General features: G+C 45.9%; 1 protein-coding gene across 3 annotated transcripts; it reads left to right on the forward strand.

Annotated features, from left to right (window-relative positions):
• The first annotated feature begins 1,590 nt into the window (after window positions 1-1,590).
• ntn4 (netrin 4) lies at window positions 1,591-21,938 on the forward strand. 3 transcript variants are annotated; one of them, XM_058067394.1, is made up of 12 exons: window positions 1,600-1,890; window positions 2,155-2,224; window positions 2,349-2,694; window positions 3,592-4,139; window positions 6,949-7,230; window positions 11,400-11,526; window positions 12,336-12,521; window positions 15,887-16,100; window positions 18,079-18,167; window positions 18,298-18,366; window positions 18,472-18,639; window positions 21,325-21,938. In XM_058067394.1, the coding sequence occupies exons 3-12, from the start codon at window positions 2,649-2,651 to the stop codon at window positions 21,462-21,464; spliced, it is 1,869 nt and encodes a 622-aa protein (XP_057923377.1). In that variant the 5' UTR covers window positions 1,600-1,890; window positions 2,155-2,224; window positions 2,349-2,648; the 3' UTR covers window positions 21,465-21,938. The 3 variants fall into 3 exon arrangements, with proteins under 3 accessions (XP_057923379.1, XP_057923377.1, XP_057923378.1); XM_058067396.1 differs by lacking the exon at window positions 21,325-21,938 and having other exon boundaries at window positions 1,591-1,890; window positions 15,846-16,100; window positions 18,472-18,620; XM_058067395.1 differs by lacking the exons at window positions 1,600-1,890; window positions 2,155-2,224; window positions 2,349-2,694 and adding an exon at window positions 3,177-3,405.
• The last annotated feature ends 4,093 nt before the right edge of the window (window positions 21,939-26,031 follow it).

A 26,031-nucleotide genomic window follows, 5' to 3' on the forward strand; every position in this document is an offset into this window, starting at 1 on the left:
TCGCGAGTTTTGAAGGACTCGTCCATGACTCGAACACTATCACTGCTTATATAGTTAAATCGACCACTAATTTTAAAAGGAATATATTCCATTTTTTATGCTTCTTTCTCTCTTTTAATGTGTACTTTTTAATTCAACTACTGTACACGTTGGCTGAACATCAGGTACCAACCGGATTACATATTCTAAAAACATTTGACTGTCACAGGTACCAATTCTATTTTAATCAACACTGCTGTTTTGACTTTGTCTACCTCTGGTGGTCAACTCAAATATTACACCCACCAATGCTAAAGTCCTGAGTATTAGCCGAAGTTGAGGTGCTTGTTGTTTGTGGTATTATTTGGAACGTAAACATTACCAGGTAACGACCAAACTTGCTGTTTTTACTTTGCTGCTGTGTAAGAACAGGTTTTAGTTTGAATGAAATACAATTTTTACGACAAGGGTGAAATTGTGGGTTCAACACAGGATTTAAGCTTCTTTGCTTGGTTTAATGTTGATATGTGTGACACTGCCAATAAAGTTGGCGTTCAGGGGATGGTCCTGCTTTCTTCTGTGGCGCCACCAAGCGGCCTGGCGGTCACCCTGCAGCAATTATGAGTAAACAAATGACCACCTCTGATAAAAAAAAAACTACTTTTGATGCGCATACTCGATTGTGTATCAAATATCTGACATCTACACGACCCAAGGCAGAGAATTGGGGCGAAAAGAGAAGTGATTGTCATATCTGGGTCGTCCTTTTCTCTCTGGGTCCTAAACGTCTAAAGATTTACATTCATTTTTCCGCATGGAGGCAGGTGGCAAGTTTGAACCTGATTTTTGTGGGGTGTGAAAGGGGGTTAAGCTGCACTTGTTATGTCATTAATTGCTTTCACGCATGTTTGAAATAGTGCTGCTCTGACATCACCCTCTCCTTAATAACCAGCTTGTCCATCACCAGCCATGTACTTCTGGCATTTGTGTGTGTGTGTGTGTTTTGGAGAGGGCGGGGCTCCTGTCGCTGTATTAACCTCGACAGCCCACACAAACACCACGACCTGGGACCTTCATGTCCATTCAAGCAGAAGTTAAACAAACCAAAAAAGGTGAGATTGGCGCCACCGGCCACCATGGATGCGGGTCAAAGACGCAGAAAGGAGGACACACTAGCCAAACACATGCTGGGTCCGCCGGAGCTTGGGTCAAATGGGCCCTAGCGACATACTTTTTATACCCTAGCTGGACACCAGGGGGCGCAATGTACCTGTCTTGACTGCGCAGAATCACGGGACACTTCATTAGGTTCTCAGCATGATGCAGTGCAACAACTACGTTGTCATTATTTCTTTAAAATAATTATCTAATACATTTTTAAAAAGCAAATTTGAAACATATTTGTAATTGAGACAATAAATTGATAGAATATTCAGTGATTAAAGGAATAAATAAAAGCAATAACTGACTGAGTAAAAATAACGTCAATAATAAATATAGAATATTTTCAAAAATGTTGAATAACATGATTAATAACATAAATAATATACTGTATATAAAAAATAAATTGATTCCCATGATACCTTGGAAACGTCCCTCTTTAGCGGTTAATTGGTTCCAGACCAACCGCTGTGTCAGACTCAATGTCAATAAATGGAATATTGTCGTAGTTAAGACTTTTTAATGCGGTTTTAAAACTATTATTAGAACCCCGTGGACATGAAATAACACACCAACAGTCACCTTGTACTCCAATTATTCATTGTTTTTCACGACTTTGCCACTGTTACGCTGCAGGGACTCCAGACAGCTGCTAGCTAACTAGCGTGCTAACAGGCTAGCAAGCTAACGAGCTAGTTAGCGGAATGGCAGGAAAACTTATTTTCACGGCTGACTTCATTCAGTGTTGAGGTAATTTTTCAATATTTTGTGTCATTACCACCGCCTAGTGACAACAATACTGCACATTATTCGTATTTTAATACGTTTGACTAACAATAGGCCATCGTCTACCACCAAACAGCCATCATTTATTAATTTCCGGGGGGAAACGCGATATAGCGAGGGAGGATAATCAAGCCGCGATATTGTTACTACATATTTGTAGTTTCTTAAACAGTAGAAATATTGTATTACTGTATTGATGTGGTACATTTTCGTGTTATTTTCATGAAGCTGTTTGCATAGTCAACTTCCTGATGGACACTGGTGTGACGATCCATCCCAGCCTGGAATATTCCTTTAAGTGAGTGGGAAGTGCAAAGTGGAAAAGATGGAGGCGGAGCTTCCTCACACTCCCTCACTTTGCGTGTGTGTGTGTGTGTGTGTGTGTGTGTGTGTGTGTGTGTGTGTGTATGTGTACTCCTCAGTGGGACTTGCAAAGCACTGCGTGGAAATGAAAGACTCTGCAGGTCTCGGATCGGCGGCACACGAGCTGGACTTTCACTCCTCCACTTCCTCCTCCTCCTCACCGCTCTTCCTCAGAAGCCGCGCGGGGTCATGCTTCCTCCCGCCTCACTCCTCCGCACACCTTTGCCTCAGTGGATCTCAGCTGAGTGACAGAGAAAGCCCACACCGGATTTGAACCCGCGCACTCTTCTTTGCACAGCATCTCCACCTGCCTGCGCGCACCTCCTTGCTCGCTGTGTGCGGACTGCGCCGAAGGCAACATGCTGCTGGTGCTGGTGACGAGCGTGGTGGTGTTGTCAGGTGCAGGTCAGTCCGTGGTTTTTAATATGGCGCCGCTTCTTCACATCCAGTCAAAACTCCCTTGAAGTATTTGTCGATTTGAACCTTTCACCATCTGAGGAGGCGCGACATCATTCTCACACACTCAGACGTTTGTATTCAATGTTGCACATTTATTCTGCATGGATATGCAACATCTCTGCCCTTCGGCGTGTAATCTCAACCTCATGATTGAACACAACAGGAGTGAGCGAGCAAGAGTTTCACTGTTGTTAACTTCCTCTGATTTGGATTGGAGTTCGTCATTAAAAAGTGACAACATTGAATTTACCACCCGCTGGTGAGCACAGTGTGTTCCGCCTGCAACCTCCCCACCTGCAGACAGTTATATAATTCCACACCAGCTCCTGTTTAGCGAGAAACATGCCCCTAAGACACAAAAGGAACTCACCCCCCCATCCCTCCGCCCCCTCAGTTGAGCCTATTATTTTTAATATGAGCCACTGTGTTTGGTGTCTGACACACACACACACACACACACACAAAAGGAGAGCAGCTAGTAATAAATCCACACTGTGAGGACGAGGCGGCGAGCCTGAGGGGCTTTGCGAGGCATCTGGAAGGCGTCTGAACGCTGCTCGTCCCGGCCGAGCTGCCAAACTTGATCTGTGTCACAGTCTGAGGCCGGCAGGTGCACAATGGCGCCATTATCCCTTTTGCATAACGCTTCCGATCGAGGTAAATCTCTTGACTTGTGTACACACAAGAGGCGGCGCCAGTTCTTCGGACTCCTCCTTTAAAATGTTTTTGGTTGCTTTCAGGATGCTAGCCAGCTAGCATCCTTCTCGTGACGAAACTTGGATCTAAGCAGAGAGGACGACACTGCCTTCCAAAAGTTCTAATTTACTCATTTGTGTCCTTCAGGTGCGTCAACAGAAGTGTTCCGTGTGGGCGTGGCCCCCCGCTGCGAGAGCCGGGCCTGCAACCCTCGCATGGGCAACCTGGCTCTGGGCCGCCGTGTCCTGACCCAAACGGTGTGCGGCAACAACGGCACCGAGCCCTACTGCGCCCACACCGACCCGGGCCTGGCGTGCGGCGCCGCCAAGTGCGCCAAGTGCAACGCGGCCCTCCCCCACCTGTCCCACTTGGCCGCCGCCATGTCTGACTCCTCCTTCCGGCACCCCGACACCTGGTGGCAGTCGGCCGAGGGCGTGGAGGCGGAGACGGTTCAGCTGGACCTGGAGGCCGAGTTCTACTTCACGCACCTCATTGTGGTGTTCCGCTCCCCCCGACCCGCCGCCATGACGCTGGAGCGCTCGCAGGACTTTGGCCGGACGTGGCGCTTGCTGCAGTACTACGCCGCCAACTGCAGCGCCGCCTTTGGGCTCCCGGAGGGCAAGGCGGGCTCGGGGCGGGACGGAGCCACGTGCACGTCCAAATACTCCAAGGCGTACCCGTGCACGCGAGGAGAGGTGAGTTAGCACTGTTAGCCACGTCGGGTCATGTTAGCATAAGAAATGCACTTTTTTCTTTTCCTACAATCCTGCTAGCAAACAAGCAAAAACAGCAAAAAGATGCCATTAGTTTCAAGCTAGCATCAATTATTGAGGACTTTAGCATGCTACGGTATGAAGTGCATGCAATTATCGCCATCTCAGTCACGTTAACGCCCTTTTTTGGGGGGGGGTACACGGGGGTCTAACCAAAGTTGTGTCATGAAATGCTCCATAAATCATGAATGAGTCAACGCTTGCTATGGTTTGTAGTGGAACAAATCTTTGCAGCCCGGTCACGCAACATGCCAGGGTCATACTACACTGTGTGTGGGTGGGGGGGTGAGGGGGGGTGAGGGCTGGGGGGTCACAATGCATGTGCATGAGTGAGTGTTTAACAGGCGTGCTTGAAAGCAGCAGGAGAGAGCGCTCCCTGCACTCCATTGATGTTTAATGGAAGCAGTGAGGAAATGTGTTGCGTCGGACCCCCTGCTGTGTGTGTGTGTGTGTGTGTGCGCACTTTTACCCCCCCCCCCCCCCCCATCCATTTTCTACCATCAGGGTCACGGGCGTGCTAGCACAGCAGACTCTTAGGGTAAAAACCGATTCACAAATTGCACGTGAGCCGTTTCTGTGACGGGTGACTCGGGTGAGTCAAGTGATTCGCTTCACTGAACGATTCCTAGGAGCTGGAGTCAGAAAAGGAGACGGCCACCTGTGCCTGCACTACCGTGACCCTTGCACTCTGACCTCGTGAGGTCACAGAAGTCAAGTGGCGCTTTGTCAGCCGCGCATGTTTTGCTTTAATCCGCCAAATATTTCATGTCGTGTGTTTTATGGCACACCCCGCATCCGCTAGTGGATGATTCCGTTCCCAGTCTGGAGATCCGGCGGCGGCGGTGTTATTGTCCGACCATACGCACGATGACTGATATCATGGCTATAGTGACACGGTTGATATAAGGCGTCTTTCTGACATGGCGGATGTGAATGATGGTAATGTAATATGCCACAGAGTTCACAGAGGCCGTGCTCACGTGCGCGGCCGCTCGCCGTGCATCAAAGCGTGTTGGCGGGCGTCTGAGCCTTCTGGGGTCTTGAAGATGTGATGGATGGACGGAGGAGGAGGAGGAGCTAGTCTCAACTTTCGAACATGAAAGCATGACGACGCTGGAGGCTTCACCTGTAGTGTGTGTGTGTGTGTGCGTGCGTGTGTGTGTTATTTATGAGGTCAGCCATGATGGAAGAATGCGAGCATTGACCTCCTTAGGGAAGGCAGGCCCATAAAAACACTTCCATCAGCTTTCCATGCGTCTGCTGGGAAGGAAGTGTAATGGGCCAGACGTCCCCACCGCCCCCGCCGCCCCCAGCCTCCATCAGTGCCCATTGTGCTGTTTACCAGGTTACAGTACAGTGTGCTTTGATGGAATTAGCCCCCGTAAAGACTTTGACTCGATTCCGCGGGCCGGAACTCGAGCTTTTGAGATTACGAGCGTTGAATCTGCTTGCCTGCGGCCTCTTTTAGGCCAGACAGAAGTGAAATATGGACGCTTTTCTCACCCCGGGTGCTAATGATTGATATGCTAAGACGGTGCAAAGGTTGTGTTGGTGACACACACACACACACACGTATACACACCCACACACACAACACACGTGACGGGCCTCCATTGTAAACACATAGATAGAAACTTGTGGAATTTTCTTGTTTGTCGAGGAATGTGTTGTTGCCGTGGAATGGCCGTGCCTGTCGCAAGCCCTTTGTGGCGCCCTGAGTTATGTCAGGCCGCGTCTCTGTACCCCGTCTTTGTCTGGGCCGGGCTCTCCGTGCTCTCCCGCGGACCGGCACCCCCCCCTCCCCCCCACATTTGTCCCGTTACTCGCCACAATGCCGGGGACCCAGCGACCTTTTGCAACAACCAGGAAATTAATAGCGCTCCTCCCATCACACTTCTTGGAGCCGGCCAATGAGGGGGCGCCAACACACTTTGATGACACACACACACACACCGCAGCAGCGGTTACCGTGGTGATAGTCAACCGTAAAAGGGGATCTTAAATTTTACAAGACCCTCGTGGTCACATGATGATGTGTTGCGACACGACTTTACAGCGGCAAAACAAACCTCCATATTTAATATTAATAATTATAATCATGAGTGGTTAGCGCGCAGGCCTCACAGCTAGGAGACCCGAGTTCAATTCCACCCTCGGCCATTTCTGTGCGGAGTTTGCATGTTCTCCCCGTGCATTCCTGGGTTTTCTCCAGGTAGTCTGGTTTCTTTGCCCATTGGGACCCAAACATAAGAGTGTCGAAATGGAGTGAAAAATGTGGGACACTACTGATGGGTAATTCTGGTACCCTTTAAAATGGTTGGCAATACAATATAGGGGTGCCCAAAAGTGGAACAGCCCATACGGTACCCATAAGGTGGAACAAAACAAGGTGAAAATGTGGTACGATACAATGAGTTATTTTGGCACCCTCAAAAATGGTTGGCAATACAATATAGGGGTGCCCAAAAGTGGAACAGCCCATACGGTACCCATAAGGTGGAACAAAACAAGGTGAAAATGTGGTACGATACAATGAGTTATTTTGGCACCCTCAAAAATGGTTGGCATCTCAACAGGGGGTGCCAGAAGGGACAGCTATTTTGGTTCCGTCAAGTGGTTTGGGTCGGTGCTTCAGAGCCCCAAACCTCTGTGTTCAGTATCGTCCTGTAATTGCCCACCGCACCTTTCATTCATGCTTTTATTGTGAAAACTTGTTTCCTGCGCTCCTCAGGTGATCTACCGCACCCTCCCCAAGTGGGAATCCTTGGACCCCTTTGGTCCGGAGGGCCAGCAGCAGCTGAGGGTGACCAACATCCGGATCCGGCTCCTGAAGCTCCAGCCGTGCCCCTGCCAGGCCAAAGAACCCGCCCCCGACGGTCGGGACGCCCCGCCCACTCGGCACTTTGCCATCTACGACCTGATCGTGAAGGGAAGCTGCTTCTGCAACGGCCACGCCGAGCAGTGCGTCCCTGCGCCGGGGTACCAACCCATCCGGGACCGCACCAGCCATGTGGTAAGCCAACGAGCAACACCTCAAACAAAGTTTTGTTTTGACTTGTTCATCGCTCATGCCATGCCGGCGGCCATGTTTGTTAAGGAAGTGGAGATGCAAACGGGATTAGGAGTCATTTAGGAGTAAATGCTTCGTGCAGCCAGTCACTCGTCTTAATAATGTTCATAGTTGGGGGGGGCAGTCACCTGTCTTTGATCTTTCCACCCCGCCCCGCTCTGATAAGCAGCTTCCTGCTAGCTTCATGATGGAGATATTGACGCGTTGATGAAGGTGTGAACGTGGACTCACACACGCGCACGCACACACACACACACACACACACACGCCACAATCACCAGCAGGAAGCAAAGACTTTTATCTTAATTAGGATTTTTCACTTTCTACTGCTGCCAATGTTTGCGTTGCCGTTTGTTTGTTTTGTTTCACTGGCACGACTTAGCTGACTTCCACGAGACTTTGTGGAGGGCGGGGCTGCCGCTTCAGGAAGAAAAACAGTACATTTTTGCTGTGGATCAAATGGAAAAAAAATGCAAATCTGGCAGGACTGATTGTGGTCCCGAGAGTGGGTGCCCCAACAGAAGGGTGCGCTAAAAAAAACAACCTCTTAAAACGGTTGGTAACTCAACAGGAGGGTGCCAAAAGTGCTACAATACAGATTGGGGGGTTTTGTACCCTTGTAATTATTTGTACCCCAACAGAAAAGTACCAAAGTGTGTTGGGTACAGTTTTTGTTACCCTACAACATGGTAGCTAACTCCATAGTAGGGTTGCAAAAGTGGTAGATGCTTATATTGGTACCATTCAAAGTGGCTGGTAGTAGTGCCAAAAACATTGTATAATCCGGATTGGTTCATTTGAAAACCTGCAAAATCGTTGGTACCCCAATAGTAGGGTGACAAAAACAGTACAATCCAGATTTAGTTAATAGTTACCTGTTGAACCCGACAGGTTCATATGGAACTCTTAAAAATAGTTGGTAACCCAACAAAATCTGCCAAAATCTGTATAATCCAGATTTGTGAGTTTGGAACTTTTCAGAAACAGTTTGACAACCCAACAAGGGTGCCAAAAATGATAGAATCCAGATTTAATTTGGAACCTTTCAAAATAGCTGGTAACCCTATAGGTCGGGTGTCAAGAAGTGGTATAATCCAGATTGGTTAGTTTGGAACCCTGTGAAATTGTTGGTAATCCCACAGAAGGCTTCCAAAAGTGGTACAGTAAACCTCGGATATATCGGACTCGGATATATCGGAAATTCGCTCACAACGGACAGATAAAAAAGAACCGATTTTTCTGTAATGCATTTCCAATAAAAATTCATTGCATTTATCGGATTTTTTATAACGGATTTTGCCTATTTCGGTCCCGTTCCAATGCATTTCCATGAAATTTCCCTCGCATATATCGGATGGCCGCATCGTGGCGCTCCGATTCGCCGAATCGTGACAGGCCGCTATACGACGTCATTTGCAGCGTTTGCAGCGTTGCCTGCGCGTCCAGGTACATTGGAAACATAGTCAAGGAAGTGCCTTTTTATAACGGATAAAATCCCATTCACGCATATACCGGATATAAATCCCATATATGCGTAAAACGGACATTTTCCGGTATACGCATATAACAGATTTTGCTTATATCGGACAAAACCAGTGGGAACAATTGAATCCGATATATCCGAGGTTTACTGTACAATCCAAACTGGTGAGTTTGGAACCCTGCAAAATAGCTCGTTAACCCAACAGAATGGCGGCAAATATAGCTATATAATCCAATTAGTTAGTTTGGATCCCTCAAAACGTTGGTAACTCAACAGTAGGATGCCAAAGAAATGTTATTATCCTGCAATATAGTTTGCAATCCAACAGGAGGGGGCCAAAGACGGTACAATCCAGACTGATCGTGTGGGACGATTTGATCGGCACGTCAAGCGGAACAATAGCATTAAAAGGAATAAAAATAAGCATAATAACAGCACTGGGACCTTTTATTGCTGCGCGCCGCTTCAAGCACAACATTCCATAAGATTCCTTGGAACAATAATATAGACGGCAAATATTTGCGGAGCTGCGGAGGTTTGAACAGTAAATCCCTGTGGAGTGTCCCGACAGCAGCACCTGGGGAGGGCAAACACCCGCCGGTTATGTAACTGCTGGGTGCTGGATGGCGTATGAACTCCAACTGGGCAACACGCGCTTGTAAGGTAGGCTACGAACGGACGGTGCATACTGTAGCAGGTTTCAACTGGAAGCTAAGGGTCAGGGGTCGGGGGTCAGGGTCAGCTTTACCGCTAAGACGCGGCTAAGTCGCAGGAAATGAAGAGAACACAAAGTCATATCCTGTGTGGCGTGCACACCTTCCACGCTCCACTCTTGGCCTCTTGGCTTGGCATGGATTTGGCTCTAGTTGTCTTGATATACACAGTGTGTGTGTGTGTGTGTGTGTGTGTGTGTGTGTGTGTGTGTGTGTGTGTGCGCATGCCGTGGAGTCATTACAGTCCAGACTCCTGTCGTGCCACCCCCACCCCCACTCGCCCACACAGTAGTGTTTCTTGTTTCTTGCGGTTTGCGAGTGATTACACTGTCTGTTAGTTAGCCACAAAGCTAACACACACATCATAATGACGTCCCTAGACAGCCACTGGAGCGTTAACACACACAGACACAACTAATTGCTCATGACAAACACAGTTTGAGCAACGTACATGTACTTTGTAGGGAATATACAAATGGAAACTCTGAGAGAAATGAAGCATTTTTGGTGGGGAATATCCTGAAATTGAAAAAAAAAATTATTTTTCTATTTTTCTCAAACCTTGATGCATAATAAATGTTTAATTTTTTTAAGAAATCACCACAATTTTATTGTGAAATATGTTTTTAGGGAATATACTCCAATTTTAATGTAAAAAATATTTTTTTAGAAAATATATTAAAATTATAATGAAATAAATACTTTTTAATACATCTTGTTAGCCACCATGTTAGCACTGCTAGCATGTTAACATTAGCATAGTAGCATTTTTAGCCATTTCCATAGGTAGACACATGTATGACAACCTACCACTATTATACTAGATGTTAGCATGCCAATGTTAACATTGCTAGTACGCAGACATTAAATAACAGCATTTCTAGCACACATATAAACACTGTGTTAGCATGGTAGCATTGCTAGCATGGTAACATTAGTGTAGTAGCATTTTAGCCAATTTCATAGATAGACGCTTCTATAAACACATACTACTATTAGGTGAGGTGTTAGCATGTTAGCATTGCTATTATGCCGACATTAAAATAGCAGCATTTCTAGTGCATATACTGCATATACTGTTTAAACACATAGCAATATTATGCGAGGTGTTAGCATGCTAATGGTGGCATTAACTAGCATGTGAACATTATCATAGTAGCATTTTTAGCTGTTTTCATTGGTATTTTTATGTAAACACTTAGCACTATCATTGAAGGTGTTAGCATGCTAACGTTTTGGACTGTTTTCAAGGGGAAATACTGCCTTCATAGTGAGGAAAATACAAGAAGTGTATGAGAGCAAACTTGCTTTCTGCATGTGTGTGTGTGCATGTGTGTGTGTGCATGTGTGCTGATCTGGGGTCAGTTCAGACAGAGGACACGTTGGATCACGTGTTTGGATCAAGGCGGAGACACGTCACAGACACACACACACACACGCCGTGGGAAACAATGTTGGAGTTTAGCAAACATACTTTTTGTTCACATGTAGCGTCCATCTACAGTGTGTGTGTGTGTGTGTGTTGTGTAACTGTGTCCCACATATCACGCTGTAACGCAAACAAATAAAGAGCTTCCTCAGATGCCTTGTCCCCCCCCCCTTTCCCTTCTCCCCCCCATTCAATCATTATCCAGCATACATGGCATTCCAGCACTCAGGAATGACAAGGAGATTGTTATTGTGCTCTCAGTGCTGCATACTTCTCACACACACACACATATACACACACACGCACACACACACAGGCCTTTCAGAGTCCCTGGTATTGTTTGCGGCGATGAAGCCAAACAATCAAGCGTCCGTTCCCTAATGTGAGCGGAGGGCACAGGATAGTTCCTAAAGAGCACCACGAGGCAAGGAAGACTCGTCCGAGGGCGTCGCTAACGGCGTCGCTAACGGCGTCTGATGTTTGGCAGGTCCACGGGAAGTGCGTGTGCAGACACAACACGGCCGGCGAGCACTGCGAGCGCTGCACTCCTCTCTACAACGACCGACCCTGGCAGCCCGCCGACGGCCTAACGGGGGCGCCGCACGAGTGCCGCAGTGAGTGTGCATGCTGTTATGTAACGTGCAGACCTAAACCAGACCGCACCGGTCCAGCTGGACCGCGACACGGGGCCTCCTCGCATTTGTCTAATATCCTCACCACACACGTGCAACCCCTCCGTGCTGCCATGTTGTCTTTTGCTGCTCGGTCAGCATTAATAGCGTGCATGAGTTGTTTTGCAAACAACAGTATGGCGGAAGTGTAAGTTTCACTTTTTAAAGCGCATGTAGAGTTAGATAAAGATGATACTCCAAATGCAACTGCTGCCATTTTTTCAAGTGCCCATCCATTGAAAGCCTTTTGAACGCGTCATTGAGTGGAACTGCATGTTGCACAACACAGCAGCGAGAGAACCAATGTTGTAATACAAGTAAGATGCTAAAGTCCCCATGCCGGCATTAATACTGCTGACCATTTCATACATCAACAACTATAAACAACGGTATGCCACAAGTGTAAGTTTCACACCCACAGCTACTGTAAGTTAGGAACGTTTTAAAGCGCGTGCAGAGCTAGATAAAGCTGGACCAACCATGACACTGCAAAACCTTTTTTAAGTGACCGTCTATTGAAAGTATGTGCATTTTTTAAATAAAATGGAGGTTGTTGAACAACAAAGCAGCAACAGAACCAATGTTGTAGTAGTGCTAAGATGCTAGACGGCAATGCCAGCATTAATAGCATTGAAGTGTTTTTTGTAAAAAAAAAAAAAAAAAACACTATGGCAAAGTGTAAGCTTCGAACCAACAACTGCAGTCCATACCTAACCCCCTCCCCCTTCCTCGTTGTTGCGGTGGCGTCTCAGGGTGCAAGTGCAACGGGCACGCTCACAGCTGCCACTTCGATTGGGCGGCGTGGCGCGAGTCTGGCCAGCGCAGCGGCGGCGTGTGCGACTGTCTGCACAACACCGAGGGGCGCCAGTGTGAGAGCTGCAAGGCCGGCTTCTACAGGGAACCCCGGCGAGCGCACACCGCCCCCGACTCATGCCAACGTAAGACACACACACACACACACAAAGACACACACCGTTTGATTGTTTTGGTTCTATTTGATTCCTTTGTGTCAATGCTGGACCCGTAAAACAATCCTTCCCTCACTCCTATGCCTTTTACAGCCACTAGGGGGCATACGGCTATGATCAGATGGTCATTATACTGTAGTTCAGGGGTGTCCAAAGTGTGGCACGCGGCCCATTCTAATCGTATAATTTAACAAGAACACTAAAAAACACTTGCAAAATTTTTGTTAAATAAATAGTAAAAGTTGAATGTTTTTGAAACAAACAGCAGAAATTATATGAGAATAAATGAGAATATTGGGTTTTATATTGAGTTTTATGAGAATAAACACACTATTATTTGGAAAAACAGTCTAAAAAAAGATGTTTTTGTTGTTTAAAGTTGCAATATTATGAGAAACAATCAAAACAAAACAAAGTTGTCATTTTTGAAAAATAAAGTCCAAATATTATGGAAATAACGTCATAATATTACCAGAAGAAAATTTACAAAAAGCTGACATAGATTTAGATATGTAATTTAAAAAAAAAACATTTTTTTTCTTGAAATATACTGTATATAACTATAACTAATATAATTATCCGCTTAAAACATGCTAGGTTAATTGGCCACTCCAAATTGTCCATAGGTATGAATGTGAGTGGGAATGGTTGTTTGTCTATATGTGCCCTGTGATTGGCTGGCCACCAGTCCAGGGTGGGATAGGCTCCAGCAACCCCCACCCTAGTGAGGACAAGCAGCATAGATGACGGATGGATGGATAGATACATAACTTCTTATCATATCTCCATATGTTGCTTTACAAAATGTCAAAGTGGCGAAGCTCCATCCGTTTGGTTTTTCACTGCATGGCCGTCACTGGATAAACATTTGGCCCCCCTGGTTGAGTTGTTTGCAGCAGCCTAGCGCCTGGCACGTCAGGCTCATTGATAAAACTTTGTGTACTGATGAAATATATAATTAGACATTCCACTAAGTATCATTGATTATGTGTGTCGGTGTGAATCGTACAGTAAGATCCCTCAGCACGCCGCCACCGCGCTTCATTCTCACCAGGAATGAGGAAGAGTGCAAGCAGGGACGTGCTGGATATCACCGATGGGGCACCTGGCCCTGTGTGTGTGTGTGTGTGTGTGTGTATGTGTGTGTGTGTGTTAGATGTCAGGCAGCCCACGCTGTGTCCAAGGTTTACGCCATAAGTTAATCATCAGATTACGGCATACCTTCGCTTTGACTCAGACCTGACACATACGACAATGTTTGTCCGTCTATGCTTGTTTTGGTGTTTTGGATGGCTGAGTCACGGTGTGTGTGTGTGTGTGTGTGTGTGTGTGTGTGTGTGTGTGTGTGTTTGGCCGCGCCGAGCCGAGCGGCGTGCTGCCCTCCGCTGATGAGATGAGTCCTAAGTAAACACCAGATAGTCATCTATAAACACAGAGCGCTGGTTACATTCTCCTCCTGATTATCTATCAGATGTGACCCTCTGAGCTCAATGCTGTGGGTGTGCTGCTGTGCGTGGGTGTGTGTGTGTGTGTGTGCGCGTGTGTGTTGTGTCCAAAACAACTGTCAAAATGCACCAGACCGTCCAAAAACATTTCCCATTTCTCTGCTTGTTTAATAATCACTATGGCGACTAGGGAGCCCACAGGATGGCCCGAGTCACTCAAATACATATGAAATATACATGACATATCATATGAAAACTAGTCTAGACTAGCTGTTATTGAACATTGACACAATTAAAGGCATGTTTACAGTACTGATCAAAAGTTTGGAGACATGTTCTCACTCATTAGCATGGCAAACTGTCTTTAAACTTTTGACCGGTACTTCATCATTAGTATACAGTACTGATCAAAAGTTTTGAGACATGTTCTCACTCATTAGCATGGCAAACTGTCTTTAAACTTTTGACCGGTACTTCATCATCAGTATACAGTAGCGGTCAAAAGTTTGGAGACATGTTCTCATTCATTAGCATGGCAAACTGTCTTTAAACCTTTGACCGGTACTTCATTATTATACAGTAGCGGTCAAAAGTTTGGAGACATGTTCTCATTCATTAGCATGGCAAACTGTCTTTAAACTTTTGACCGGTACTTCATCATCAGTATACAGTAGCGGTCAAAGGTTTGGAGACATGTTCTCATTCATTAGCATGGCAAACTGTCTTTAAACTTTTGACCGGTACTTCATCATTAGTATACAGTACTGATCAAAAGTTTTGAGACATGTTCTCACTCATTAGCATGGCAAACTGTCTTTAAACTTTTGACCGGTACTTCATCATCAGTATACAGTAGCGGTCAAAAGTTTGGAGACATGTTCTCATTCATTAGCATGGCAAACTGTCTTTAAACTTTTGACCGGTACTTCATCATCAGTATACAGTAGCGGTCAAAAGTTTGGAGACATGTTCTCATTCATTAGCATGGCAAACTGTCTTTAAACTTTTGACCGGTACTTCATCATCAGTATACAGTAGCGGTCAAAAGTTTGGAGACATGTTCTCATTCATTAGCATGGCAAACTGTCTGACCGGTACTTCATCAGTACACAGTGCCATGCCATGCCTACCAGTTCCTCATTCAATTGCATGAAAAACTGACTGTAGACATTTGACTGGCATTGGACATGTTCTCAACCATTAGCATAGCGAACAAAGTCCCCAAATCAACTGTACAGTACATACAGGTACTTGCAATCCCAGACAAAAGTTTGGAGACAATGTCTCATGCTATTGAATGACGACGTGTCTCTAAACTTTTGTCCGCTACTGTTGGCTCTCTTTGACATCAAAATATCGAAATGCCACCATGTTAAGAGTTTCAATACGTGGCCCCCGGTGCTAAAGTAAGCTAAATATTAGAAATAAGGCGCGTCCGTGCCATCCCCCTGTCTGTGAGGGGCCAGGTTGTGAAATCCTTTCTGGCTGACAATGTAGGAATTTCCCTGCGTCGTGAGGAACATTTTTATCATACCAGGCTGCGAGGGGGCCTGCCAGAAAGAAAACAGTCTTGTCATGCGCCGCAGAAAGACACAGGAGGTCGTTTCTTATCCTCCAGAGGTATTATTCCCAAGGAGTGAAACAGTGATGCAGCATTAACGTTAGCATTAGCGTTGGCGTGCGTGGAGCTGACACACGGCGTCAGATAAGCATGCGAAAACGCACGCAAGCCCGTAAAGTCCCTGGAGGGGCTATCTTTACGACGTTATTGCTGTTGCACTTTATCTTATCTAATGATGTGTGTGTGTGTGATAAACGTGTCTGAGTGAGACGTCTCTTCTTTTCACAGTCAATAAATCACAACCTCAACCTGACTTCTTTCTCCGCCAGCGTGCAGATGTCACCCTCTGGGCTCCATGGCCTTCCACGCGGCCGGCGACGCGCTCTGCGACCCCGCCAACGGCAACTGCGTCTGCAAGCCTGGAGTGGGCGGGGCTTACTGCGACAGGTGCATGGTGGGATACTGGGGATTCCACGAGTACGGCTGCCGCCCGTGCGACTGCGCCGGAGACTGCGAACCTTTCACGGGCGATTGCGTTCTCAGGTGAGTTGTAAACACAAAAGTATCGGAGAACGGCGCTTCATTTTCCCACTGCAAAAACGCCTCATCTTCTATTTGGCAAAGGTAAAAGTCAAAGATCCTCTATAAGACAGGACAACTTATGCATGTCAAAGATCCTGTATATTAGAGGAGCGCTACTGTGTTTTTTATGACCAACTGCAAAAATTTTAGTCAAAGATCCTCTACGTGATGAGTGCTTTATTGTTTTTAAGGACCGGATAGAAAAAACTCCAGTCAAAGATCCTCTATTAGACAGGACAACTTATGCTAGTCAAAGATCCTGTATATTAGAGGAGCGCTACTGTGTTTTTTATGACCGACGGCAAAAATGTTAGTCAAAGATCCTCTCCGTGACAAGAGTGCTTTATTGTTTTTAAGCACCAACAGCAGAAATGCTTGTCAAAGATCCTCAATTTGACAGGACAACTTATGCTAGTCAAAGATCCTGTATATTAGAGGAGCGCTACAGTGTTTTTTATGACCAACTGCAAAAATTTTAGTCAAAGATCCTCTACGTGATGAGTGCTTTATTGTTTTTAAGGACCGGATGGAAAAAACTCCAGTCAAAGATCCTCTATTAGACAGGACAACTTATGCTAGTCAAAGATCCTGTATATTAGAGGAGCGCTACTGTGTTTTTTATGACCGACGGCAAAAATGTTAGTCAAAGATCCTCTCTGTGACAAGAGTGCTTTATTGTTTTTAAGGACCAACAGCAGAAATGATTGTCAAAGATCCTCAATTTGACAGGACAACTTATGCTAGTCAAAGATCCTGTATATTAGAGGAGCGCTACTGTGTTTTTTTTATGACCAACTGCAAAAATTTTAGTCAAAGATCCTCTACGTGATGAGTGCTTTATTGTTTTTAAGGACCGGATGGAAAAAACTCCAGTCAAAGATCCTCTATTAGACAGGACAACTTATGCTAGTCAAAGATCCTGTATATTAGAGGAGCGCTACTGTGTTTTTTATGACCGACGGCAAAAATGTTAGTCAAAGATCCTCTCCGTGACAAGAGTGCTTTATTGTTTTTAAGGACCAACAGCAGAAATGATTGTCAAAGATCCTCAATTTGACAGGACAACTTATGCTAGTCAAAGATCCTGTATATTAGAGGAGCGCTACTGTGTTTTTTTTATGACCAACTGCAAAAATTTTAGTCAAAGATCCTCTACGTGATGAGTGCTTTATTGTTTTTAAGGACCGGATGGAAAAAACTCCAGTCAAAGATCCTCTATTAGACAGGACAACTTATGCTAGTCAAAGATCCTGTATATTAGAGGAGCGCTACTGTGTTTTTTATGACCGACGGCAAAAATGTTAGTCAAAGATCCTCTCCGTGACAAGAGTGCTTTATTGTTTTTAAGCACCAACAGCAGAAATGCTTGTCAAAGATCCTCAATTTGACAGGACAACTTATGCTAGTCAAAGATCCTGTATATTAGAGGAGTGCTACAGTGTTTTTTATGACCAACTGCAAAAATTCTAGTCAAAGATCCTCTACGTGATGAGTGCTTTATTGTTTTTAAGGACCGGATGGAAAAAACTCCAGTCAAAGATCCTCTATAAGACAGGACAACTTATGCTAGTCAAAGATCCTGTATATTAGAGGAGTGCTACTGTGTTTTTTATGACCAACTGCAAAAATTTTAGTCAAAGATCCTCTACGTGATGAGTGCTTTATTGTTTTTAAGGACCGGATGGAAAAAAACTCCAGTCACAGATCCTCTATTAGACAGGACAACTTATGCTAGTCAAAGATCCTGTATATTAGAGGAGCGCTACTGTGTTTTTTATGACCGACGGCAAAAATGTTAGTCAAAGATCCTCTCCGTGACAAGAGTGCTTTATTGTTTTTAAGCACCAACAGCAGAAATGCTTGTCAAAGATCCTCAATTTGACAGGAGCACTCAAAGATCATGTATAACGTGTGTGCGTGTGTCTGTGTGTGGTTGCAGTTCGGATCTGCACAACTTGGAGGGCAACTCCAGCGAGCCAATCAGGATCTTCCGAGTGGACGAGCTCTTCTCCGCCCTGCACTACTCAGGTGGGCTCTTGTTTTTCTCCTCCTCCACCGCCCAGTGGCCGGTGTCCCGTGACTCAGACCCCACCGGCAGCTTTCATACGCGCATTCCTCACAGAACACACACACATTAATGGACGTGTGTCCCCTGCAGAGAAGTGTGAGTGCAAAGAGCAGCCGCTGACCAACAGCAAACTTTTCTGCACCATGAACTACGCCTACGGTAAGACATCTCACTTTGTTCTTGTTAAGGGACTAGATGCGTGTAGCACTCGTGCTCTTCCTATCCTATTATCCTTTGGCAAGTCATCCTCCTCCTCCTCCTCAGTGCTGAAGGTGAAGGTGCTGTCGGCGCATGACAAGGGCTCCCATGCCGAGGTGGAGGTCAAAGTTCAGAAGGTGCTCAGCCAGAAGGTGAAGATCCAGCGGGGGGTGGTCACGCTTTACCCCGAGTCGTGGACGGCGCGGGGGTGCACCTGCCCCATCCTCAACCCAGGTGAGGAAGGCCTTATCGGGGCTCCTGTAGAAGTGAACCCTGCCCCCCTGCGTTTGATTGGTTGATTATTAATAAGGCAGTAATGAGTAATGAGGTCACCAGCTCCTTATCAAGGCCAACCCCAGAAAAACAACAAACACGTTTGCAGGCCGGCGAGTGCGCGCCAAAGCCATGGGTAAACTCTCAAACCTTTTAGCCAATCACGCGCCTGAAGAAATGCTACTCAATGGTCCTCTGTGTGACGAGCGCAATCTGCTGTTTTTAGGAATCAACTCCAAATAAAATGCTTGTCAAAGATCCTCTATATGACAGGAACACACACTGCTGTTTTAAGGAATCTATGGCAAAATAATGCTAGTCACCGCAAGATCCTTTATATGAAAGTAACACATTCTGCTCGTCAAAGATCCTCTATGAGAGGAGCAAAAAACGCTAGTCAAGCCTCCTTGTGTGACAGGCGCAGTCTGCTGTTTTTAGGAATTTACTCCAAAATATCCTAGTCAAAGATCCTCTAAATGACAGGTGCAGTCTGCTGTTTTTAGGAATTTACTCCAAAACATGCTAGTCAAAGATCCTCTATATGACAGGTGCAGTCTGCTGTTTTTAGGAATCTACTCCAAAACATGCTAGTCAAAGATCCTCTATATGACAGGCGCAGTCTGCTGTTTTTAGGAATCTACTCCAAAACATGCTAGTCAAAGATCCTCTATATGACAGGCGCAGTCTGCTGTTTTTCGGAATTTACTCCAAAACATGCTAGTCAAAGATCCTCTATATGACAGGCGCAGTCTGCTGTTTTTAGGAATCTACTCCAAAACATGCTAGTCAAAGATCCTCTATATGACAGGCGCAGTCTGCTGTTTTTCGGAATTTACTCCAAAACATGCTAGTCAAAGATCCTCTATATGACAGGCGCAGTCTGCTGTTTTTAGGAATTTACTCCAAAACATGCTAGTCAAAGATCCTCTATATGACAGGCGCAGTCTGCTGTTTTTAGGAATCTACTCCAAAACATGCTAGTCAAAGATCCTCTATATGACAGGCGCAGTCTGCTGTTTTTAGGAATCTACTCCAAAACATGCTAGTCAAAGATCCTCTATATGACAGGCGCAGTCTGCTGTTTTTAGGAATCTACTCCAAAACATGCTAGTCAAAGATCCTCTACATGACAGGCGCAGTCTGCTGTTTTTAGGAATCTACTCCAAAACATGCTAGTCAAAGATCCTCTACATGACAGGCGCAGTCTGCTGTTTTTAGGAATCTACTCCAAAACATGCTAGTCAAAGATCCTCTATATGACAGGCGCAGTCTGCTGTTTTTAGGAATCTACTCCAAAACATGCTAGTCAAAGATCCTCTGTATGACAGGCGCAGTCTGCTGTTTTTAGGAATCTACTCCAAAACATGCTAGTCAAAGATCCTCTGTATGACAGGTGCAGTCTGCTGTTTTTAGGATTTTACTCCAAAACATGCTAGTCAAAGATCCTCTGTATGACAGGTGCAGTCTGCTGTTTTTAGGATTTTACTCCAAAACATGCTAGTCAAAGATCCTCTATATGACAGGCGCAGTCTGCTGTTTTTAGGAATCTACTCCAAAACATGCTAGTCAAAGATCCTCTATATGACAGGCGCAGTCTGCTGTTTTTAGGAATCTACTCCAAAACATGCTAGTCAAAGATCCTCTATATGACAGGCGCAGTCTGCTGTTTTTAGGAATCTACTCCAAAACATGCTAGTCAAAGATCCTCTATATGACAGGCGCAGTCTGCTGTTTTTAGGAATCTACTCCAAAACATGCTAGTCAAAGATCCTCTACATGACAGGCGCAGTCTGCTGTTTTTCGGAATTTACTCCAAAACATGCTAGTCAAAGATCCTCTACATGACAGGTGCAGTCTGCTGTTTTTAGGAATCTACTCCAAAACATGCTAGTCAAAGATCCTCTATATGACAGGCGCAGTCTGCTGTTTTTAGGAATCTACTCCAAAACATGCTAGTCAAAGATCCTCTATATGACAGGCGCAGTCTGCTGTTTTTTGGAATTTACTCCAAAACATGCTAGTCAAAGATCCTCTGTATGACAGGTGCAGTCTGCTGTTTTTAGGATTTTACTCCAAAACATGCTAGTCAAAGATCCTCTGTATGACAGGTGCAGTCTGCTGTTTTTAGGAATTTACTCCAAAACATCCTAGTCAAAGATCCTCTATATGACAGGTGCAGTCTGCTGTTTTTAGGAATCTACTCCAAAACATGCTAGTCAAAGATCCTCTATATGACAGGCGCAGTCTGCTGTTTTTAGGATTCTACTCCAAAACATGCTAGTCAAAGATCCTCTATATGACAGGCTCTGTCTGCTGTTTTTTGGAATCTACTCCAAAACATGCTAGTCAAAGATCCTCTATATGACAGGCGCTGTCTGCTGTTTTTTGGAATCTACTCCAAAACATGCTAGTCAAAGATCCTCTATATGACAGGGGCACTAAGCTGTTTTTGGGAATCAACTACAAAACATGCTAGTCAAAGATCCTCTATATGACAGTAGAATATTTTGCTGTATTCTGGAATCTACTGCAAAAACACGAGTCAAAGATCCTGTATTTGACAGGAGCAAGGAAGTGATTTTGGGTGTGTGCGGTGACGTGAACGCTAACGACTTTTTCCTTGTCTTCATGTCCCGGGTGCGCCAGGCGTGGAGTACCTGGTGGCGGGCCACGCGGACAGGAAGCAGGGTCACCTCCTGGTCAACATGAAGAGCTTCGTCAAGCCTTGGAAGGCCAGCTTGGGACGCAAAGTCCTCACGCTGCTCAGGAAGGACTGCAACTGGTAGACGGACACGGGACTCAGAGGACGCATCCACGCGTGGATTATTATTATTATTTTATTATTATTATTTGGATGAAACGGCACAGACTGAAACGTGCCGGGCGCTGACTTCCTCTCTGCAGCACTTTACCATGATGGAATACGGACGCACAAAGAGAGGACGGCTTTGGCACGACGGAAGCCGCGGTGTGGACGGCGTACACACGCCCTCACCTGACACACAGGAAGCCATAAGACGCTGCAGGTGTACAAGATGAATGTATTTGTGTGCACGAGGACACAATTAGCACAGACTCCTCTTTAGCTAGCCAGCATGGCCGACAGTTCCACCGCTACTTCCTGTGCAGTGTTGTTTGGACATCTCTGTTTTCCACATTCATGTAGCTTTTACCTGCAGGTAGGTTCCACCAGGACACTCTAGCTTTCACTTTCTCTTTCCGACCCAAGCAGTGATAATACAATTATCCTTGCACCATAATTTGGGATTGACTTTATTGTTTTATCATTCTTTAGCAAAATAGACAACAAACACAACACAGACCCTCTGCTAGCTTTAGTTACATGCTACCATGACGAACTTTATTCAGGTATCCACAAAAACGGAAGTTATTTGGCTCCTTTACTACAATATATTAACAAAAATGAAATTATTTTGCTGAATGTGTTCATAAATGAACTGCAGCTACTTCGGGGTTAGCTACACACATTGAAGCTGCGTGACGTCACGTCAATAAACTCAAAATCTTGATGCTTATTTTCTAATTTGAAGCATCAGGCCGGAGTTGTGGCTAACGGAAGCTAACTGGCTAACTGGAAATGCTAAGTCTCTAGGCTACATTTACGGAATATGTTTGGCTAATATTATGCCGAGGGCACTCGCTAATGGAAGCTAGTTGGCTAACATGGAGCGTCGTTAGCTAAATAAATGACGCTGCCTGGCAAATCCTTACTTCAAAACTCCAAATATTCAAGCTAGCTGATTTACTGGCATTTTCTTAAAATACGACAGAATATGAAGCTATTTGGCTAACTTTAGTCCAGTATACTGTACTCGATAAACCGGGCAAGCTAACTGGCTAGCGCTAAATGCTACGTTTCTTGGCTACCTTGAAGCTGTTTGGCTAACTTAATGCTAGTTAGCTAAATAAATGAAGCTACTAGGCTAGCTTTAGCACTAATACTCCTATAATACTCCTGAATGTGCTTGCTTTATTTTGTGGTAGATGACTCGATGTTTGTTTCATTTACGTTGTTGTTGTTGGATACCAAAATTGTGTCGTCGCCCTTAGTGGACGTAATGTCGCTTTTCGGTCTATCGGCGCCCAGGCCTTGAAATTCTTCACATGGATTTGACAAAAATATCCTTATCGCCTCTCGCCTTGTGACGTCATGCCCTCGGCTCCCCAAACAGCCCCCGGGCGGCAGAGAGCGCGTGGACTGTTTGGGTTTCCCGACGTTCTCTGCGCACTTGTCCCGGAGGTGCCGACACATTCCTGGCGCGTCCAGCCGGAGGTTGCTCACCTGTCTGACGGCCACGGAGCATTCGCAGATTTGTGGCAGTAAAGGTTGCGCCGCCCCGCCTCCATCCTGTCAGGATGATTCCAGGCAAGGGGGGGGGTGAGGATGGGGGGGGGGGGGGGGGTAGAGGCTAACGAGTGCAGACTCAGGAATGCGGCTACTGTACGTTGATGCTAATAAGCCAGACGGTGTTTTTGTCCACATGCTGGGAAGCGTCCTTGCAGAGAAGACGCAACAAACACTTCCACTCTGCCCCCTCCCGCGTGGACTGCTCATCTAGTGATGGAGATGTCCCGCAGTGGGGGGGGGGTGTCACACGGTGTGGGAAAGCGTCCGGCATGCATGGCTAGCGTATAGCCGCTGCGTCCATGCATGTGTGCGTGCGTGAGCACAATGGCCTGCTTGTGTTGCTATAGAATGGAGTTATGGCCTTTGTCCCTCCAGCATTCTTCCGCCGCCATTGGCCCCACGGAAGCTCCCCGCGGGACAATAAACCTTCCTCCCTCCTCTTCCTCCTCCTCCTCGCCACGGCAAGGAGGACCTGTCATCCCGAGACAGATGAAGTAACAGTGTGGTGACAGAAGCGGGATTTCTCCCAGGAAATGTATACTGGATCTCGTGTGGGAACAGTCAACCCTCCCATTTGACTTGCAGGAAGCCCACGTATGTTTTCCTTTCCTTTCTTCTTCTCTGCTTTGGGAAGTTTCCTGTCAATTTCTTTTATTTTCACTTTCATTTTTTTAAATTGCAGGTGACATTGGTGATGAAAAACACCCACGTTTGATCCACAGTAATCTGCCAGGACAGTGGTGCAGTGGGCGGTCCGGTCTTGCCTTGAGAATGATTTGGAAAATTTTGATATGCAAATGAAGACAGGTAGGGTGTGGCAACAGAAGTGGGATTTCTCCCAGGAACTGTCCCACCGAATCCCAAAAACCTCCCATTTTCAACTGGGAAGCTGCCAGGACAGTGGTGCAGTGGGCAGTCCCATCTTCTCATTTCGGGAAAATGGTTCCTTATTTCCAAATACAAATGTTGACAGGTAGGGAATGGCGACAGAAGTGGGATTTCTCCCAGGAACTTTCCCATCGAATCCCAAGTGTATACAGACAAACCTCCCATTTTGACCTGGGAAGCTGCCGGTGCAGTGGGCAGTCCCATTGGCTCATTTCGGGAAAATGGGCCTTATTTCCAAATGCAAATGTTGACAGGTCGGGAATGGCGAAAGAAGGGGGATTTCCCCCAGGAAGTGTACTACTGCATCAAATGTACAAACAGTCAATACTCCCATTTTTCCATGGAAAAGTCCTATATTTTGCCTTTCTAGTCCGTCACCCTCCAGTTTAAATAGCTTCCTGTAAGTTTCCCGTATTTTAGCTTTGTTTTTTCCCGTGATTGGTAACTGACATGGTAACTGACGACACTCATGCTTGAACCGCAGCAATGATGCAGTGGGCGGTCGGGTCTTCCATAAGGAACTTCCCAGAAAATTTCTGACTTGTTTCCAAATGCAAATGTTGACAGGTCGGGAATGGCGACAGAAGGGGGATTTCTCCCAGGAAGTGTACTACTGCATCTCGTGTACTTTCCTTGAGGAGCTGTCATATATTGCCCCCCTTTTTTCCCTGTAAATGTGCATTACCAGGACGCTGGTGCAGTTTCCAAATGCCAATATTGACAGGAAGGGAGTGGCGAGAGAAAGGGGATTTCTCCGGCGACGTGCGCTACTGGATCATCTCATGGGTTAGCGTAAAAAACACCCCGGTCACACTGCGCCTCCAGGAAGTTCATTAGGCTAGAAAACACGCATGCATGCACACGCGCATCAGGAATGTGTGCGTAGCGCCACAGCAAGCCACAACACGGAGGGGCGGTGTTGACACAAGCGCCGCTGATTATTAGTATTCTTATTAGCATCCAGGCGCGGACGAACGAATGGACAAAAGGACGCTTTGGCAAGGCGGCAGGCTTCGCTGCACGTCTTAAAATGCAGCTCAATCGGTCAGCCGCAGACTCGGGATCTGTATATGTGGATCTTTTTCTTCTGGAGGCCAAGCTAGCATGATGTTGCTGGTAAAATGTATGGTGAGCGTGTTAGCATCCTTAATGTTACGTTGTAAAATGCATCCATCCTCAACTGTAATTCACCATATTGACCACTAGGTAGAGCTCCTGCACTGCAAATTGTGTTTTTATCCATGGACAAGCCAATTGGAGTGTTTTGTGCCAATGAATGCATGTTTATTCGATACCAGTGGGGGCGCCATTTCTACGTTGGACAGGCCGTGCCTGTGAGTTGACTTAGTTTATGACAAACCTGTCCCAAATTCTTGTCCTACAACAGCAACATGTGCTCCGAGAGGTGAAAGGTCCCGATTCAAAACTACGCCAACACCTGGCTGGTCATGCAGCAACACAAAAATGTGTGTTTGTGAGGAGAAGGAGGAGGAGGAGGAGGAGGAGGAGGCGTTGGCGTGCGCGGACATGAAGGCCCTGGAGACACGCAGCGAGAAAAACATTAGAAGACGTGATTCACAGGCATCGCCGTGGCACATCAACGCATACCTATGAGTCACACACCTGTGTTGAAATAAAACTCCATTCAGGTGACACCCCCCCCCCACACCCCGACACACACACACACAAAAAAAGGCACAGATTGACATATCAAGCCCTTATTGTGCTTCCAAAAAGTTGTTTTGCAGCAACTTTATCTTCCAGGCTGATATGATCTGCTGAGCCAGCAGCCCTCATTGACCCGCATGAGCTGCCAGACCTGCATCCACCCTGCATCCACCCCGCATCCACCCGCGTACACCCGACCCAAGTGTGGTTACTGATGGTAGCTGAAAAAGCATTAGCATATTTCAACTTTCTTCTTAAATAATCTTTGTACATTTTCTTGTCATGTTTATGAATTTATTCATGTAAAAATTTGAATTTCTTTCATAATATTCTAACTTTTCCCCAGAATAATTTTAAAAAAATTAAGCTTCATTGTTTTATTTTTTTCTCATAATATTACAACTTTTTTCTTTAATATTTCAACTAAA

This window comes from Doryrhamphus excisus, chromosome 3 (assembly GCF_030265055.1).
Source record: "Doryrhamphus excisus isolate RoL2022-K1 chromosome 3, RoL_Dexc_1.0, whole genome shotgun sequence".
NCBI lineage: Eukaryota > Metazoa > Chordata > Actinopteri > Syngnathiformes > Syngnathidae > Doryrhamphus > Doryrhamphus excisus.

Excerpts from the sequence above, each read along its gene's own strand:
- ntn4 (XM_058067394.1), top strand. The coding sequence starts at position 2,649 with ATGCTGCTGGTGCTGGTGACGAGCGTGGTGGTGTTGTCAGGTGCAG. Across the intron at positions 2,695-3,591 it reads GGTGGTGTTGTCAGGTGCAG|GTGCGTCAACAGAAGTGTTC; the intron begins GTCAGTCCGTGG and ends TGTGTCCTTCAG. Across the intron at positions 4,140-6,948 it reads ACCCGTGCACGCGAGGAGAG|GTGATCTACCGCACCCTCCC; the intron begins GTGAGTTAGCAC and ends TGCGCTCCTCAG.